The following is an 18,452-nucleotide window of genomic DNA, read 5'->3' as shown; positions in this document are numbered from 1 at the left end:
TTTTCTATTTTTTTATTTTCCACCCAATCTTGATTTAAATTAATAATTTCATTCAATATATTAATTTAGACAGTAAAACACTTCATTTCATACAATTTGGTCATTTTTGAAATTTTTACAAAATTGCCCCTAAAGTTTTACTTTTATTCAATTTAGTTCCTGAGCTCAAAACATGCAATTGAACCATTTTTAACCAGAATTAAGCTTAGCTGAATGTTCATAGTATCAAAACATCCCATAATTCACTTTATGGAAAAATTATATTTTGCCCCTAATATTTCAACTTTTTTACAATTTAATCTAAAATTGGCATTTTTACCAAAATTCACTTAACAAAACTCATTAATCTAACATCAAAGATTTATTTTCTATCATTAAACATCAAGATACTCAAACATTCAATAATGGCATCATCCAAATACTTCAACAATTTTAAAATCGGAAGTACGGGTTAGCTAGATTACTAACAACGATCTCAAAAACGTAAAAATCACTAAAAATTGAGTCAAAATGGACTTACCAATTTAACATGCAATGGCCGAATACTTTGAAGCTTCAATGGCTTCTTTTTCTTTTAACTTTTAGCAATAGATGATTTGAATGAAGCCAAATTTTTATTAAAACACTTATTAGCTATTTTACAATATTAACCTTCAAAAACATTTAAAACTACTCCAACTACCCTTCCACTATCATCCATTAACAAAAAAATGGTCTAATATCCTTATAAGGACTTTCACTTTAATAATCCATAGCTATTAGACACCTTAACTAATAGCACACAAGTTTTAAACTTTACGCGATTTAGTCCTTTTTGCTTAATTTACTATCGAAACGATAAATTTTTCAACGAAACTTTAATACCATCTTATTGCCACTCTGTAAATATTTATAAAAATATTTATGACTTGGTTTATAGAAACGATGTTCCGATACCTCATTTTCTAAACTCACTTGATCTTAGGGTCATACCACTTGAATTTAATAAATCGCTTATAAAATAAAAATCACAATATCAAAAACATTTTTAAAATTACAATTAACTCGTAAATATTAAATATAATATTTTAAAAACCTACTCGTCGGATTTGGTGGCCCCAAAACCACTATTCCGATTAATCCTAAAAATGGGTTGTTACAATCAATGCCCTTTAAGGCAATAATCTAACTCAAGACCAAACACAGAAAAACTCCAATTCACACAATCCCGATGACATATAGGGAGTTACATTAGAATCTGTTCGATGTGCATGTGGTATCCCTGTTTTAATTAAAACCCATGCAACCTCCATTCCCAAAATGGTATGATGCGAATGCTCAATGTGAGTACCACGCAGGAATAACGGGACACTCAATTGAAAACTGCATTTCATTTAAAAAGTTGATTGAAACGTTTATCAAGATGGGGATCGTAAGGCTCGATGATTCGTTGGGACCTAATGTGGCAGGAAATTCGTTACCCAGTCATTCAGATCAATAGGTAAACGCGATAATTGAGAGTGGCGGAAAGAGGACCAAACTAATGTGGCGGAAACCCCACTAAAATGGGTTTGGAAAAAAATGATAGACATAGGATTAATTGTTCAAGATTTAGAGGAGATACCTAAAGGGATGATGACCTACTTGAGTTCCATACTAAAGAAGGTCATGAGATCCAGGAGTGTATTGAATTCAGAGCTCTGGTGTAAAGTTTGATGGATAACAATGAGCTGGAATTCTTCGAAGATGACAAAGGCTCGAAAGGAGGAGACATCTGCGCTTTAGAGGAAGGATCAACGGAGAAAGTCCACAAGGTCGATCACCTGGTGGTGATTATTTTACGACTGAGAAATAAAAAAGTGGGAACATAAGCTGCGCTGAGAGTCATAATTCAAAAACCCTTGGCTTTTCCCTATAAGGACAACAAAAGGGTTCCATGAAATTATGACAACAACGTGATGATCCCAGGAGAGGAGAACTCAATTAGCAATTCAGAAGAGGGTCAAGATATTAGTTTCTACACGCACAATAGGAGATGCTATGACCTTATAGATGCAAGAATCGAGCCTGTTAAAGGAAAAACCCTGGCGATTGAACATGAGAAAGAAAAAACAGCTAGACTTGAATCACCTGTTAATGAGCCAGTGAGAACGAGGCTAAGAAATTCTTGAAGTTCTTGAAGCATGAATATAGTGTTGTAGAACAGCTACGTAAACAACCATCTCGCATATCAGTACTAGCTTTGTTCTTGAGCTCAAAGACACATCGTAGTGCTTTGATGAAAGTACTGAATGAAACTTATGTCGCTAATGATATCTCTGTGAACAAGTTAGACTGCCTGGTTAATAATATAAGTGCTGACAATTTCATCTTTTTCAATGATGATGAAATACCTTCGGGGGGCATGGGATCTACGAAGGCCCTATATATCACTACCCACTGCAAAGGATATACATTGCTAGAGGTGTTAATCGACAATGGATCTACGCTGAACGTCTTGCCTCTATCCACACTGAACAGATTACCAGTGGATAGATCTCACATGAATACGTGTCACAATATATTGAGAGCATTCGATGGTACATAAATGAGGGTGATGGGAAGATTGAAATACCTCTCCTAATTGGTCTAAACTCATATGAGGTAGACTTTTTGGTGATGGACATCAAGCCCTCTTATAATTGTTTATTGGGTAAACTTTGGATTCACTCGGTTGAGGCAGTGTCATCATTACCACATTTAAAATAAGTTGGTAATGGAGGGTCAACTACTGACAGTAAACACTGAAGAGGATATCATCGCATCCGTAACTAGTAATGCACCATGCATAGGAGCAGATGAAGAGGCAATAGAATGTTTCTTTCGATCATTAGAATTTGTTAATACAACTTTCATTATTGAAGGAAGCAAGATACCAGTGCCCAAAATATCCAAAACTACAAGGATGGGCTTGCAGTTAATGGTTAGGAAAGGAGCCTTACCTAGAAAGGGACTCGAAAAATACCTACAAAGAACGGTCGAGGCACCTATGTTGATGGACAAACAAGACCGCTTTGGCTTATTGTACAAGCCAGATGCGAGGCAAAAGAAGAAGGAGATGGAGAAGAGACAAGAAAGAAGAAGAGCGCGACTGAGTATGGAAGAGGTCAAATGGGAACCGATGACCTTTCCCTATATATCCAAAATGTTTGTGTCAGGGGAAATCATTTATCCTGAACAAAGAATGGAAAAAAAAAGAAAGCTTGGAAAAAATGTTGGGAAACTTGAGCATCAATGCCATATCTGAAGAAGGAATTAGGAAAGAAAACTTATTAGGCATTTGTCCTTATATACTTCGAAGTGTTCTGAACAATTGGACTGCAGAAGAGGTCCTTATAATCTTTAGCAAAAATTCAGATGAATGTTCAAAACACACTTATTGGTCTAAGCCTAGAAGCAATAAGAATCTTTTTATGAAAAAGGTATATGTCCATTGTTTTTATTTCAATAAAATGCATCTTTATGTCTCATTTTGGGAAATATTTTTTTTTTATTTTTTCCATTTCATTCATGCTCATACCGTACAGATAATTATTCTGAGATTTATTTGTTCTTTAGGTCTTCTTTCATTCCTATAACAGGTCTCCAGATATTAATAATATGAGCGACGTTGTTACTAACTTAGAATCTTCTTTTGAGTAAAATATGTGTCTAGAGGAACCTCAGGACTTTGAAGATAATTGAGATTGTAACATATCTCCTGTTTTGTTAAGGATAGTAGAACAAGAGGAAAAACAGATTTTACCTCACAAAGAGTCAGTAGAAATTGTGAGCCTAGGAGATGAACAAGAAAAGAAAGAGATGAAGATTAGAGCTTGCATCACCATAGATAAAAAGCGAAACCTCATTGAGTTACTTAAAGAATTCAAAGATGTCTTCACATGGTTGTATCAAGACATGTCTAGTCTAAGTACTGATATCGTGGTGCACCGGCTCTCTATAAAGAAAGAATACAAGCCAGTTCAACAGAAACTTCGTAGGATGAGGCCCGACGTCTTACTGAAAATAAAAGAAGATGTCAAGAAGTAATTTGACGCTGGTTTCCTACACGTGATTAAATACTCGAAGTGGGTAGCCAATATAGTCCTTATCCCTAAGAAAGATGGGAAAGTATGAATGTGTGTAGACTATAAGGATTTAAATAAAGCAAACCCAAAGGACAATTTCCTGTTGCCTCACATCGACACCTTAGTGGACAACACGGCAGATTATTCACTGTTCTCCTTCATTGATGGTTTCTCCGGATACAACCAAATTAAGATACATCCTGAAGATATGGAAAAGACCACATTCGTAAGTGTGGGGAACATTTTGCTATAAAGTGATGCCATTTAGATTGAAAAATGTGGGAGTGACGTATCAAAGAGCCATGGTAACTTTGTTTTATAATATGATGCACAAAGAAATTGAGGTTTACATCGACGATATGATTGCAAAATCTCAAACAGAAAAGGAGCATGTACAAGTATTGAGGAAATTGTTCTTGAGGTTGAGAAAATTTCAGCTAAAGCTCAATCTAGCAAAATGTACCTTTAGGGCTAGGTCGAGAAAATTGCTAGGTTTTGTAGTCAGCAAAAAGGAGATCGAGATCGACCCGGATTAAGTCAAGGCTATACAGGAGTTTCCTCCACCGTGCACTAAAAAAGAGGTTCGAGGTTTCTTAGAAAGACTAAATTACATCGCCTGGTTCATTTCACAACTAATTGAGAAATGCAACCCCATATCCCGTCTCTTTAAGAAACATAATCCAAGTGTATGGGATGAAGAATGCCAGAAAACTTTTGACAATGTCAAACATTACCTGTTTAATGCTCTAGTACTGATGCCACCTACTCTAGATGAGCCACTGATATTGTACTTGGCAGTATTTACAAATTCTATGGTATGTGTGCTAGGCCAACATGATGAGTCAGGAAGGAAAGAAGAGTAATATAATACCTCAGTAAGAAGTTCACTGAGTGTGAGATATGATACTCGCCAATTGAGAAGTTATGTTGCGCCTTAATTTGGATAACTCGATAGCTAAGATAGTACATGTTGTACCACACGGCTTGGCTCATCTAAAAAATAGGCCCTCTAAAATGCATGATTGAGTTGACTACTCTGAATGGAAGGATGGCCTAATAGCAAATTTTACTTTCCAAATTTGATATAATTTATGTGAACCAGAAAGTAGTAAAAGGGAGTGCAATAGTAGATTTTCTAGCCAATGGAGCTCTAAAAGATTACGAGCCTTTGAACTTTGATTTCACAAATGAAGATCTAATGTATGTTGCAACCACTGAAGAAGGTGCTCAAAAAGAACGTTCTTGGAAACTAAATTTTGATGGGGCTTCAACTGCCATGGGTAACGAAATTGTGACAGTCTTATTATCCCCAAACGGAGATCATTATCCCTTTACTAGTAAATTGAATTTTGATTGCACGAACAATATGGCAGAAAGCGAAACATGTATCATGGGTATCCGTGCAGCTATAGAACATAAGATCAAATTACTAGAGGTATATGGGGATTCTGCACTAGTGATTTATCAACTCAAAGGTGAATCAGAGACAAGAGATCCTAAGTTGATCGAGTATAGAAGGCTAGTCCTAAAGTTAATTAAAGAGTTTGATGACATCACCTTCTACTACCTTCCGCAAGATGAAAATTAGATGGCTGATGCCCTAGCTACCTTAGCTTCCATAGTCAAAATTAACAAACAAGAAGATATAAAACCTACCCTAAACCCTAAACCCTAAACCCTAAATGTTTGGAATTAAAGTCTAGTGCTGAAATTCTGATTCCCAAAGGTTATAAAGTAGTTTAAAGTGATATAATAAAGTGTTAATTGAGAAAAATCAGCTCAATTGAGAGGTTAATTGAGTAGGGACGAAATTATTATTTATTAACATCTTAGGGGAAAAATGGTAATAAACATCTTGTACTAAAACAGTTTTGGACACCAACAGTAGGCTAACTTTAAAAAATCACCATAAATTGTACAAATTGAATTAGAAGATGAAAAAAATATTTAATTAAATCCTATTGAGTCTAGTTTCTCATAGAAGAAATGTTATAAGCAATGAAATTGTAAATCATGAGATATAATAAATTTTGTAAGACAAGGTCAGAATGAATTCGGGTTCCCCTGTTTTGACTTTGAAAAATCATAAAAAATTTAATAAAAATAATTAGGGGCTTAAATTTATATTTTTAAAATATTGAATGAGTTTGTTTTCAAGGGAAGCAAACGATAACATCATTCGAATCCTGTATGAGGAGATAATTAATTTTTAGTGAAAAAGGGTCGGAACTGTCAGACAACAGAACAGGGGTGACTTTAAAGAATAAACTGTACTTATTGGTTAAACTAAAAATTATGAAAATTTTATGGTAAGAAGATACGTGAGTTTAGTTTCAGGGAAAATTATTGGATCTTAATTTTAAGTTCTGTAGCTCAAGATAAAAATAATTTAGTGACTATGACACGGATGAATAGCTTGAATATTCACATAAGTAAATAGTGAAAATTATGGATAATGTTACTTACAAGTGTGTTATTTATACTAAGGATGTGGATGGAGAGGAGGAGGAGGAAAATATACATATATATGTGAATGACTTGTGTATAAATTGATTACATGCCCAATTATAATCGATAAATGTTGAATTAGAAATAATATAATGTTTTATTTGGAATATTTATTATGAAATTATGATTATCGTTATAATATAAAAATCAAACTTGTGAGTTTATATAACTAAATTTTAGTGATCATTTGTTAATTTTATTAATTTCATGATGTGTTATTTCATATGTATTGATGATAAAATTGTGAATAATGTAAAAGCATGAAAATTGAATAAATGATCAAATTGAGCACTTCAGTTCAGTGACAAGATGAATTGACGGAAAAGACCGTGGTTGGTCCATGGCAAAGTGCGAAACGTAGGTATGGTATCATCCATACCGAGTTGTGAAATGTAGGTATGGTATTAACCATATTGAGTTGTGAAACGTAGGTATGGTATCATCCATACCGAGTTGTGAAACGTAGGTATGGTATTAACCATATCGAGTTGTGAAACATAGGTATGGTATTAACCATACTGAACTATGAAACGTAGGTATGGCGTCGTCCATACTGAGCTATGATACGTAGGTATGGCATCGTCCATACTGAGTTATGAAATATAGCTATGGTCTTTTCCATACCGAGCATGAAAAGTAGGTATGGTGTTTTCCATACCGAGTTGTGAAACGTAGGTATGGTATTTCAATGAGGAAAACCATATTGAGTTGTGAATCGTGGCACTGAACAATGACGTACTCAATTTCGTAAGACATGTCCTAATTTGATAATAAGTAATTTGGTCAATGAGAAGTGATATTTTCGGCTACCTGGTCACTGAATAGTTGTAGCTTCGACTACAAGTGACAAGTGATTTTCATGTAAGACCATAGCTAGGCTTTGGCATTTTAGTGAAAAGACCATAGTTATGTTACAGTATCAGTGATTATCAGTGAAATTCAGTGCATACTGGTGCAGACCAATGAACGTAAGACGTTCTCCAATTTGACAAAGTTTTGGTAATTATTATTTGAATTTATATGACAGATTTTAGTGAACATTGACATTAAGCTCAATTATGTGATTTCATCATTCAGAGATTATGTTTGACAGGTTATGTTAGTAAATTATGAGTATGTGAATCAAAGTGACCGAATTTAAACAGCTAATGAGGTTGAAGTCATTCACATGAATTTGTCATTTGAAATTGTGATTGACAGGAGGAAACGGTGAATTGCATGCTTATGAATGGTTACACATATTTATCTGAAAAATAAGAAAAATGACGGTTATTGATATATGGAGACATGAGACATTGATATATGAATATGGAATATGTTTGATAAATGTGTTCATTCATAATTATGGAATTGTGTACCTCATGTGTGCTATTTGCATAAAGATGATATTTCAAATAATTTGGTGAGTAAAGCTTAAATATGAAATAGTATGAAATCAAGACAAGTGGTTATGAAAATATATTTAAATTATTTGTAAGTGTTTCGTACTCCTCGGTAATGCCTCGTACTCTATTTCGGCGACGGATACGAGTAGGGGGTGTTACAGGGAAAGTGTATGATCATTTCGTATAAGAGAAGTTCTCTTTTGGGTGCAAGTTTTGAAAAGATAAGGCATTGCGTTCGTGGAAATTAGACCCAGATTAGTTTTGATTTGACAGTGCACAAGTCAAAGACTAGAAGTCTTCCAGCTTCTAAGCACAACTTCGACTTAGTTAATATCCTGCATAGTTTGAGATAAGCCTATGGCAGACTTTGGCGAAGAAGGTGTTGTGGAAATACGAGTCAAGGTGGAGATTTATAGAGTTATGCCTCATATTTTTCGGCTTTTCTTCTCCCAATTAAACTCTATTTTTAGTTTCTCAAACTCTGATTAGTGTAAGTTATTTTAATATTAGTTTCCTACTTAAACTCTTATTAGTGTAGATTATTTCATATTATTTGACCTACAAATTTAGCCTATAAATAGACCATTTTTGCTGTTTTAGTAAAATTATCTTTTCCCGTAGTTTTTTACCATCTTCAGAGGAATTTTTTCACGTAAAATATTTGTGTTTGCTCTTTTTAATTTCTTCATGATTTTACTTACTCGTTGCTTAAACCGGATTTATCCACAACTAAGTCAATCATCCAGATTACATTGAATCTAATCTTTTCGAACTTCAATCTTGATCCTGAGTTTCTGCACCAATGTCACAAAAAATTTGAAGAAGAAGAAAAAAAAATCTTGTTAGGGGAAAACAAGAAATAGAGACAATTCTGAATTCATGAGAAGTATTACTTGCTCAAATTGACCAGATATGAATATCAAGATATGACTGCAATATAATCTCCATTGCTCACCTGCATTAACGTATTGTTGATAAAAGCAAAGGCTTGAATTGGCTCCTCCACATCATTCATGTAGTTATTAGGAGCAGCGAGAAACTCATGTCTGGTGGTATGAATTAAGCCAGACACTTGAACATATCAACACAAAGCTTATGGAAGACCTGAAGAGACAAAACCTAAACCCTCACATTATGTTAACATTGAAAAGAAACCTAGTAAAAGCATTCCCTTTCACATTGTTGTAACACGTACGATTGGTCCCTAATCTCTAGCAGTACCTCCAAAATTGAGAAGAATTGCTTCCCATGTCCTTTTTTGAAGGCCCTGCTTCTATAGATTCAGTGTAATCATTGCTTGCAAGCCCATCAGTTTGAGCGATGTTCTTATTAAACATGGATAGAAGATCGATGATATTCTGAATCCTTTTCCTTTCTAGCTTCCACGTTTGCATTGCCAGATTCAGCAAAAATGGATTCTGGTTCAGGTGACCAAGTCATACATGGCTTAGTTTGTTTAATCACATAAGCAACTGGATTATTTAGGATTTTATTGTGAATTTATTTCTTCCTTGATAAAAAGGAATCTGCTAATAGACTTTCATGCTCGTACAGATGATGCTGGTTCTTACAGTGACAGGACATCTCTACTTGTTTTCTGGGGATGGAAAGATGATTCACTAAACAAGTTTTGATATAGAGATGTTTTGGGAGGAGACGACATACTTCATTAATGTCCTGAAAATTTTTATTATATTTGTGTCACTGAGAGGCTGCTTCCATAATATACATATAATAGGAACTCTGACGCCTTCCTTGGAACCAACAGATTCAGAGTTGGACCATTCTTGAAGTATAAAAGCTATATAACTTACTTTTTTTCTTTTTCCCCTCTAACTGCGAGCTTACTCTGTTGATTTCAGCAAAGCTTGAATAGAAACATATAGACAATTGTATGTTTATTAGCCGATAACCTTAATATATATAATTTTATTTATTTAATAATTGAAGTCCAATTAATCTTGACCGTATTTGACCACTTTCAATTTTATATGTATATATGTGACATCTATATTATCCGTTTTAGTTGTTTTTGTATCCGGTGTATCTAATTTTATCGCAACCTTCACTGCAGCTTGGCAGAGGGTTCATGACTTCAGCGTTCTGATCAGCGATTACTTGCAAGTTGGAAACACAGATATAGTAACTTGGTACCAATAATTCTCCTCACTTTCTATATTGGCCAACTTAACACTTGATATGCAAGATATTTCTGGTCATATCTCCGTTCAATCTTCATGTTCTATAACGCATTGGTTCGGTGCTTTCCTTGTGTTCCCTTTTAGCTTCATTTCCATGGTTACATGATTGAAACATATTACAGATGTCTGACGCTCCATATATTCAGGTAGATTGCGAGAATTGATGCCCAATTGGCCATGTTACAGGAAGGACCAGGATAAATACGCTTCGCTTCTACTTGTTTCAGGTGTCTGTTTTGTGTGGTCTTTGCAAAATGAACCCGCATCGGTGGTGACCTCATAATGCAACGACCAAATTAAACTATAATGGAAATGTTTGAAGGAATTTATATACATAAACGTCTAACCATGAACTTCATGCCTATCAATCTAGTACTAAATCAATGGTGTGATTGGCAATTAAAAGTCACTTTTATACTACAAACGAGTTTCGGGTATAGGGTAAAGCTGGATCCAAAATGATTTTGATCCAACTGCTGGAGAGGTTCCATGATCTGCATAACTAATCATTCTGATTAGCACTTAAAATCAAAAGATTTTGCGTGTAATATCCAGCAAATTTATGTATTTTTTAAAGGAATATCCAGAAAGAATCAGAATGAAATATTGGTGAAGAAAATCGTAAAGATGGAAAGTTGAAAAAGTAGAAAAATACAAAATGAACATATGATTAAAAGAAAACAAAATTTGAAAAATATTGTCTTTCAGCTTTTCGGTTCTTTCTTTCTGCCCTTCCATTTTACTACTCTTTTTCTTCTCGTCCTACTTTTCCACTCTACAATAGATAATATAGAAATTCACTACAGTTTATTTCTTCGTATCAAATAGCTATTCCCAACAACTGATAATTTCAGTTGGATCAAATCAAGAGATGTCATCTATAAGCATAATGAACCAACAATCAAAACCAACACAAAAACATGCATTGCAAAAGAATAAAGCAAATACCATTCAACACTCAATGAAGAATGAAACAAAAAAAAAAAAGGTCAAATATGCTTGTATAAATAAGAAAATTCAAACTTATAATTCAAAAAGGAAGCATTCATCAGTGTCACTTCATTTAAATTAACACTTCTAATTAAGAGAAAAATACCAAAATCAATAAAACTCAAAAGAGTTAGTGTCATACTTAATACGCTAAACCCGTAGTCGACTGAATCACACACTAAAAGGAGTTCCTAATCAAACAAACTGAATCCCATATCATCATCACTCTCTTCCTCTGGTTCCTCCTGCAAATAGCCAAAGAATCACATATCAGTATAAATGGTGCAAGGAAATAATAGAGACAAGGATATCACATCCACTTATTTATTCGTAATTTTTAATTCCACCTTCTTCTTTTCCTCTGCAGGAGCAGGAGCAGCAGCAGCAGCACCGCCTCCACCAGCAGCTGCAACAGGTGCAGCTGCAGCGACCGGAGCACCACCACCAGCAGCACCAACATTGGTTATGAGATTCTCAATGTCGCACTTCTCAAAAAGCTTAGCAAACAAGCTTGGCCAATAAGACTCAACAGAGACATTGGCAGCTTTAACTAGCGCAGCAATCTTCTCAGCCTATTAATGACAGTTAAAGAAACCCCCCCCCCCAAAAAAAAAAATACCTATGTTCCCATACAAATTGGGAATCTCTCAACAACAATAATCAAATTCCTATTTTCCAATAATCCTATCAAAGTATTAAAAAAAATCAAATAATAAATCATACAACCCTAAATTATTTGCATAAAGGATACGGTGATGGGGATGCCATCATCATAGAGAATCAAAGCAGCATAAGAGCAAGCAGCTTCGCCAACCGAAGACATCGTTTATGCTATTAGAATTAAACCAAATAAATAAATAAATAAAGCAATCAAAACACAATCAACGTAAAGATTTACATCAATACCGAAAAAAGAACAGAAAGGAAATTCAAATTTCCCAAGAAACAAACAAGAAAAGAAATGGAAAAAAATCAACGAATTTACCTGAAAGATGAATATAGGAGTGATGGGTTATCGGCAAGCTGTGCAGCGCCGCTCTGAGATCAATATGTTGTTAGGGTTTTCTCTATGACTTTGAGGAAAAGGGTTTTAAAGGGAAAAAAAAATAAACTGTAAATTGGGCTCCTATGTTTTCGGAGGCCCATTTAACCAAACAATAAAATAAAATTATCGTGGCTGTAAAAAAAGTGGCAGTTATATAACATTAGGAAAAAAAAAACAACAGCTAAAACAACGAACAACAACAACAAAAAAGAAAGAAAAAACAACACCGAGAAAACAAAAAAACATGATACACGATTGCACGAGTGCTTGAAGAAGGCCAAAGGGATTTTTTTTTTAAAAAAAAAGGCTTTGGGGTTTGATTAATCAGTGATGTGATCTTCCATAGAAACGACTCTCCAATATCAAAGTTCACTTTTTTTTTTGAAAAAAAGAATTCTCCATTTTTTAACCACTCTATATTTGGCTTCTGGGGTAGTTGTTTTGTTTTTTTTTTTTTTTTTTTGTGGGATTCTTAGCCATTTTCTTTCATCTCTGTTTCTCTTTTTTATTTGGGAGATTATTCTGTGTTTTTTTACATGTCTCAACAAAGGCAATTTCAGATGGTGGGTGGTAGCAACAATCCAGGAGCAGGGCAGTACAATGACACAACTTTTACGAAAATCTTTGTTGGTGGACTGGCTTGGGAAACTCAAAGAGATACCATGAAGCGTTATTTTGAGCAATTTGGAGAGATTATTGAAGCTGTTGTTATTACAGATAAAAATACTGGGAGATCCAAGGGCTATGGCTTTGTAAGCTTATTCATCCCTTTCCTTAATATGTATATATACATATCATTCATTCCATATGACAATTAGAAGGTGATTATCCTTATTTTCCATTTCCAGGTTACATTTAAGGATCCAGATGCAGCCATGAGAGCATGTCAAAACCCTTCTCCTACCATTGATGGAAGGAGGGCGAACTGCAATCTTGCTTCATTGGGTGCACAGAAGACTCGTCCACCACCACAACATGGTTTTCTTTCTCTCTTTTTCTTTTTAATTGTATTGGTTCTTGTTGAAATGTCATTTCCTTATCTCAATACCAACTCTTTATGCATATGTTAAATGGTCCTGGCGAATATTCACTTCAATATTTGGGGTGAGGAAAGTTATTGTTTGATAATGATATTTCAAAGGATCAAAAAATCCTCCTTTTTTTTTCCTTTGTTCATTCTGAAGATGTGTTTTTTACCATATTGGGAAAACATTTCATATTGGTCAATGCGATCTGGTAAACTGAAAAGTGGATCTAAAAACTAGAGTTATGAAACAATTTAATTTAAGATGAAGTCAATAAATGCAGGAGCTGGACGGTTTAGACCAGCACCTGGGTTGATGGCATCGCCTGTTTATCATGGTTCCTCATCAACATTCATCCAACAACCTAATAGTCAATATTCCATTCCATACTCTGCTTATGGGTGAGTTCAATTATTTTAGAAATGAAATTCAATGGCATTGCCTGCATGAATCCCAACTGGTTAAGCCTCAATGGCATTTCTTATTTTAACATGCATTTTAGTACTCTTTATTGCTTCATTTATCTCCTTTCATCATCCTCATTCCCTGCTTGGTTACTTTCAGGTATACGGGATACTCCCAAGACAGTATTTATCCTTTGGTTAGTGTTTATAAACAGAGCTTGAAAATTAGAAATAAAATAACAACAATTTCTTTGACATTGCTTTGATTAGCTAAATTTGATGGTGTTTTGCAGAACTATTATAGTTTGTATGGAGGTCAACAGTTCTCACCTTACTACACTGCCGGAGCATCAATGACACCCGGAATGTTTTATAATTTTTATCCATTTTATGCTCAATATGCACAAAATAGCCAAGCTCATGGTTTTGGTGTCCAATATCCCCAAATGCTACAGTATCCTTATTTGCCTCAGCAGGGGATCCTATCACTTCCGTCTTCAATGCCTTCGGCAATAACTCCCACAGGTGAGGATTTTACATATCCGGAGAATGTTTACATAGTCCAGTCACTTTCTCTCTTGGTTTATAATATCTATGGCAAGACAACTTTAATGCAACATTCAACAGTAAGTCTGCCGACAAATTTTGCAGCAACTACAACTACAGCAACTGTGACAACAGCAACAACGACTACAGCAACTACGACAGCAGCAAGAACAGCTGTGTCGTCATCGGAGACGGCAAAAACAACATCACCGACTACAGAATCACTACCCCCTGCAACTATAGCAACAACTGGGGTGGTGGGATCGGAGTCAGGTCCTTCACAAATTTCTGGGACACCTACTGAAAAGAAAACATCAAGTTAATTTCTGTTGAGGGATGCAGCGTCTTTCACAATACAATCAATGATGTTTTGAAAGGGAAGCAAAGGTAGAGAGTAAACGGAAACAATTGAATAACAAAGAATACAACAAAGTTTATTTGAGTCAAAAGAAGGATGCTTCATGCCTGACCACCTAGCATAACAAGACATGGAACTGAAAGAATTTTAGTAGGGGATTGTTGTTCATTCATGGAACGGGCATTTTAGATGTAAAGCTCGCTCCACTAACTGTTTACAGTTCATTATCTATTCGAGTCACCGATTCATCATACATGTTTGGTATAGGACAGTAGGGAGAGTCTGAATTAGTTGTTAGCATTAGGAGAAGAAAATCATATTCGTTCGTGTATGCATGTGCATGAGGTGGAACCTAAATATTGGCTTTGGATTCTACCTTACAAATGATTTTGTCTCGGCTGCAAAAAGCATCCGATGATAATCTTGTTCATATTTGTAGCAAAGTGGTTCAAAAGATTGATTTTGTATCTTTGAACTCAAATTTGATTTTATTGGTCAAGTAAAACGGCGAGCTCGGATAGCTCACCCATTAACTTATATAATTTTTTTCTCTTTTCTGTTGTGTTTCATCATTCATGATTGATACTTTTCAAAGATAGGATTACTTGGAATAATAAGATGGTATTATCTCATTTGTCTTTTATTTCTGGCTTTCAGTGGGTAATTTTTTTTTTTAATTCAATCCATCAAATCCTTCTCTTTCCTCGAGTTCAATGCATGTGTTTAGACAATGGAATCCAATGGGGTTTTCCCTTTACTTGTTTCAGAGTCAAGCATGCCGTTGAATCATATCATTCTTCTGAATACTGACATTTGATCCTTCCAATTCATTAAAAGCCTGGGAAAAAGTTTGTTCTATGGAAATGATGGCAAATTGTCTCAATACAAAAACTAGGAGATATATACTGCCATAGTTTTTTTCAATCACCAATTTAATAAACTAACTGTTGTAAAGAGATGAAATTCACTTGTAAGGGCAGATTCAAGGTTAAATATAAACAAAAATTTAGTAATAAATAAAGCCGCTGGTGGGGACCAGTAGTAGGCAAAGGCTGTCCAATGAAAAATGAAAGAAGCAACCTTTTCGTGCTGTATGTATGACCACTTTTCTCCCTCTTTGTATTACGACAATGAAAACATAAAGAATAACAATCAATAATAATATGAATGAGCTTGCATTGCTTGACAACCTTAGCAACCTGCTGCTTCGCTGTATTCAACCTTCCATTTTCCATGTTTTCTCTTACCATACCATGTTCTGTTTCTACCATTTGTGGGTCTTTTTTTCTTCTTCTTTTCTTTTCTTTTTCCATTTCATTCATATGCTTTCTTTCCTCTTTATCCCTTTTTAGCCTGTTTGGCTCACTCACCCATTTTTTTCCTTGGATAAACAGGACAAACATTTCCCTTATTTGAACCCCCCCTCTCTCCCCAATCTGGCCTTCAATAGTGATCAGTGATCCCATTACCCCACAGCTTTGCTATGCAGCATAATTGAACATTTGAAAAAAAAAACAAACAGAGGAGAGAAGTGCAAATTATTATTAGTGTTTTGTCGATTGTCCATCAATCAAAACCCAACCTAACTTCATCTAAACATTATCCACTGACATGCCTTCCCGTTTTGAGACAACAAGGTCCCCTCTGCTCTATGGGCTCAACGCCAATGGGTTGTTTTTTTTTTTTTTTATCCTTTTTACTTTCCTAGTTGTCAACCATTATCTTGATAAAATGGTAAAATTGAATGATTTGGGATAAAGAGTAAGGAAAAAAAAGAACCCGATGTTATAAAGATTACTTTAATTTCATCTTAATTAATTAATGTTTTTCGAAGGAAAAAAACAGAAAAGGTCTAGATTTTTACTGGCTAGTACCAAACCAAGGGATTTGGACTGTGTGGTGTTTGGTCAAACCTCTTTCCTTCTTTAACTTTTTAATAAAAAAATTATTGAGCTCTGTTTTTTTCTCGTTCTTCTCAGGTTGTGTTTCTTTGTCTGTTATATTATTATATTATGTAGTCACACACAGTGCTGCTAAGGCTGGGGAAATGGCGGAAATGTGATTTTAGGATATGAAAACCTGCTTCCTTAAGAGTTGATAATGACAGCAGATCCAATTCTGAATCCCTCTTTCTAAATTATTACCAGTCATTTGAGTCATGGTTCACACCTCAGTTTCCATAAGTGGGGAATGGATGTTAGGATTATAAATAAAATTTTTAAGGATTGTGAAGGTTGAATCATAAATGAAATGAAAGGGGCAAGGCAGTTAGCTTACCTGCACCCAATGTTTTTATTCTCCCTTTTGTTGAATTAAACATGATTTAGCTTTATACGATTGAGATTATTATTTAATTACCAACTAAATTTCTTATTTTTATTTTGTCATAAAAGGTTTTATATTAAACAAATAAATGAATAGAAGGGGTTAATTTTAATTCCAACAGTGTGAATAAAGGTGCCGCATGTATAATAATTGCATTAAACTTTCTCCTGTTGCATGCATGTGGAGATTGTTATTTTGATTCTAACATCGTCCACCTGACATTTCCCTATAATATTATTAAAATGAAGCAGATATCATACAAACAGTATATAAAATCAGTGCAATTAAAAAGCCCTCATCTTTCATTGGTATTTAAAACACGATACCGTTTTGTTATTGAAAAATGGATAAAGTAAAGAGCAACGGATATTTTTGAGTGATGCTTGTGAAATTTAGACCCAAAGTTTGTAAAGATTAAGAAAAAAGGATTGGAGGAGACGATGTACTGGTATTTGCTATTATGCTTTTCACTTCTGGTGTGTCCCATTTGAATTCTCTTCTTCCCCCACTAATACTAATTAAGCGGGCCATTCCTGTTCTTTACATCATCTTTTAAGTGCATTCTCAATCAATATAACCGAAAAACTAAAGGAAAGGGAAAAAGTAATTTAATGTTTGAATGGATTAAAGTGGGAAAACCATGTCTTAAATAAAGTAGCATGTAAATTCGAGACTTGCAGAAAGAAAGATGAAATTGGAGACATTGGAAAAGTGTAACTTACTAGTTTTAAGAAGAGGAGAGTGTGTGTGGTAGTATCCATTCAATCCACATGAAGGCTGCCAAAAACAAAACCAGCACTGAGTGAGTGAGTGAGTGAGTCAGAGGCTCAGCTCAGCCTCGCACATGCTTCTCGCCCACTGCTTTCCATTATTATTATTATTCATTCCTTTGCTGCATCACCATTTTCCTTTTTTCAGGCCGTTAGATGGTGGTTTGGGATATGAGTGAAGAGAATCCGAGGGTGGATACAGAAGGATGGTCCATTGTTTAAAGTGGGAGACAGTGTAGGTAATTGGTGGGTGGTCGGCCCGCCCCCTGCATGTGATGAGTGGCAGCGCGTGAGCCTGTAACGTGGGGTACATCTTTTCCCCTTTCTCTTCTGAAAAAGTAACACTGGTGTAATTTAATTAATCATATTTTATAAAGGATCTTACAATATGTTACATGGAATTTGTGTTTTATCGTTATATTTATATTACGTTATGGTAAGTTAAAAAAACTACCGATTACTAATTATGTTTATATTTTCTAAATATCAATCAGCTTAAGTTCTTAACCATAGTTTTAAGTAACAACCACTTGTTCATTAAAACTATTTTTATGTTAAATCCAAAATGTGGGGAGACAGAGAAGTTAGCTTAGGTTATAAGGGTAGGGCTTACAAGCTTAGGGGTGCAGTAGGGTAGGCAGAAGCAAGTACGTGCAAGTGCCAGCAATTTGACGTAATGGGCCCAGCTGTTTGGAACCTGCCAACCGAATTTCGCAGGCCTTCAAATTGTGGTTTTTGACTCTGACCTAGTCAACCAAGCCTCTTTGGTTTCTGCAGCTACTTTGCCCAATCCTTTTAACTTAACCGACT

General features: G+C 34.9%; 2 protein-coding genes and 1 long non-coding RNA gene across 5 annotated transcripts; 2 read left to right on the top strand and 1 right to left on the bottom strand.

The window, feature by feature from the left end:
* Nucleotides 1-11,178: 11,178 nt before the first annotated feature.
* Nucleotides 11,179-12,303, bottom strand: LOC108458291 (60S acidic ribosomal protein P1). Its single transcript, XM_017757637.2, has 4 exons — nt 12,155-12,303; nt 11,921-12,000; nt 11,517-11,741; nt 11,179-11,414 (listed from the first exon to the last, which is right to left on the bottom strand). The coding sequence occupies exons 2-4, from the start codon at nt 11,990-11,992 to the stop codon at nt 11,361-11,363; spliced, it is 351 nt and encodes a 116-aa protein (XP_017613126.1). The 5' UTR covers nt 11,993-12,000; nt 12,155-12,303; the 3' UTR covers nt 11,179-11,360.
* A 24-nt stretch (nt 12,304-12,327) lies between these two features.
* LOC108458249 (uncharacterized) lies at nt 12,328-15,190 on the top strand. 3 transcript variants are annotated; one of them, XM_053030691.1, is made up of 6 exons: nt 12,328-12,646; nt 12,765-12,966; nt 13,063-13,192; nt 13,523-13,640; nt 13,804-13,840; nt 13,937-15,190. In XM_053030691.1, the coding sequence occupies exons 2-6, from the start codon at nt 12,775-12,777 to the stop codon at nt 14,510-14,512; spliced, it is 1,053 nt and encodes a 350-aa protein (XP_052886651.1). In that variant the 5' UTR covers nt 12,328-12,646; nt 12,765-12,774; the 3' UTR covers nt 14,513-15,190. The 3 variants fall into 3 exon arrangements, with proteins under 3 accessions (XP_052886651.1, XP_017613058.1, XP_052886649.1); XM_017757569.2 differs by lacking the exon at nt 12,328-12,646 and having other exon boundaries at nt 12,656-12,966; nt 13,937-14,168; nt 14,295-15,190; XM_053030689.1 differs by lacking the exon at nt 12,328-12,646 and having other exon boundaries at nt 12,656-12,966.
* Nucleotides 15,191-17,134: 1,944 nt separating this feature from the next.
* Nucleotides 17,135-18,043, top strand: LOC128295562 (uncharacterized). Its single transcript, XR_008286082.1, has 2 exons — nt 17,135-17,674; nt 17,791-18,043. It is a non-coding gene; the product is annotated as an uncharacterized LOC128295562 (long non-coding RNA).
* Nucleotides 18,044-18,452: the final 409 nt, after the last annotated feature.

Source organism: Gossypium arboreum, chromosome 7 (assembly GCF_025698485.1).
Source record: "Gossypium arboreum isolate Shixiya-1 chromosome 7, ASM2569848v2, whole genome shotgun sequence".
Classification (NCBI taxonomy): domain Eukaryota; kingdom Viridiplantae; phylum Streptophyta; class Magnoliopsida; order Malvales; family Malvaceae; genus Gossypium; species Gossypium arboreum.
The sequence above is the reverse complement of the archived record's forward strand: the minus strand, read 5'-3'. Positions and strand labels throughout refer to the sequence as shown.

Bases quoted from the DNA above. Each gene is read 5' to 3' on its own strand.
- LOC108458291 (XM_017757637.2), bottom strand. From the start codon at position 11,992: ATGTCTTCGGTTGGCGAAGCTGCTTGCTCTTATGCTGCTTTGATTCTC. The intron at 11,742-11,920 runs GTATCCTTTATG...TGTCATTAATAG, and splicing joins ATGATGGCATCCCCATCACC to GCTGAGAAGATTGCTGCGCT. The intron at 11,415-11,516 runs GTGGAATTAAAA...GGCTATTTGCAG, and splicing joins CTGCAGAGGAAAAGAAGAAG to GAGGAACCAGAGGAAGAGAG.
- LOC108458249 (XM_053030689.1), top strand. From the start codon at position 12,751: ATGTCTCAACAAAGGCAATTTCAGATGGTGGGTGGTAGCAACAATCCA. The intron at 12,967-13,062 runs GTAAGCTTATTC...TTCCATTTCCAG, and splicing joins GATCCAAGGGCTATGGCTTT to GTTACATTTAAGGATCCAGA. The intron at 13,641-13,803 runs GTGAGTTCAATT...GGTTACTTTCAG, and splicing joins ATTCCATACTCTGCTTATGG to GTATACGGGATACTCCCAAG.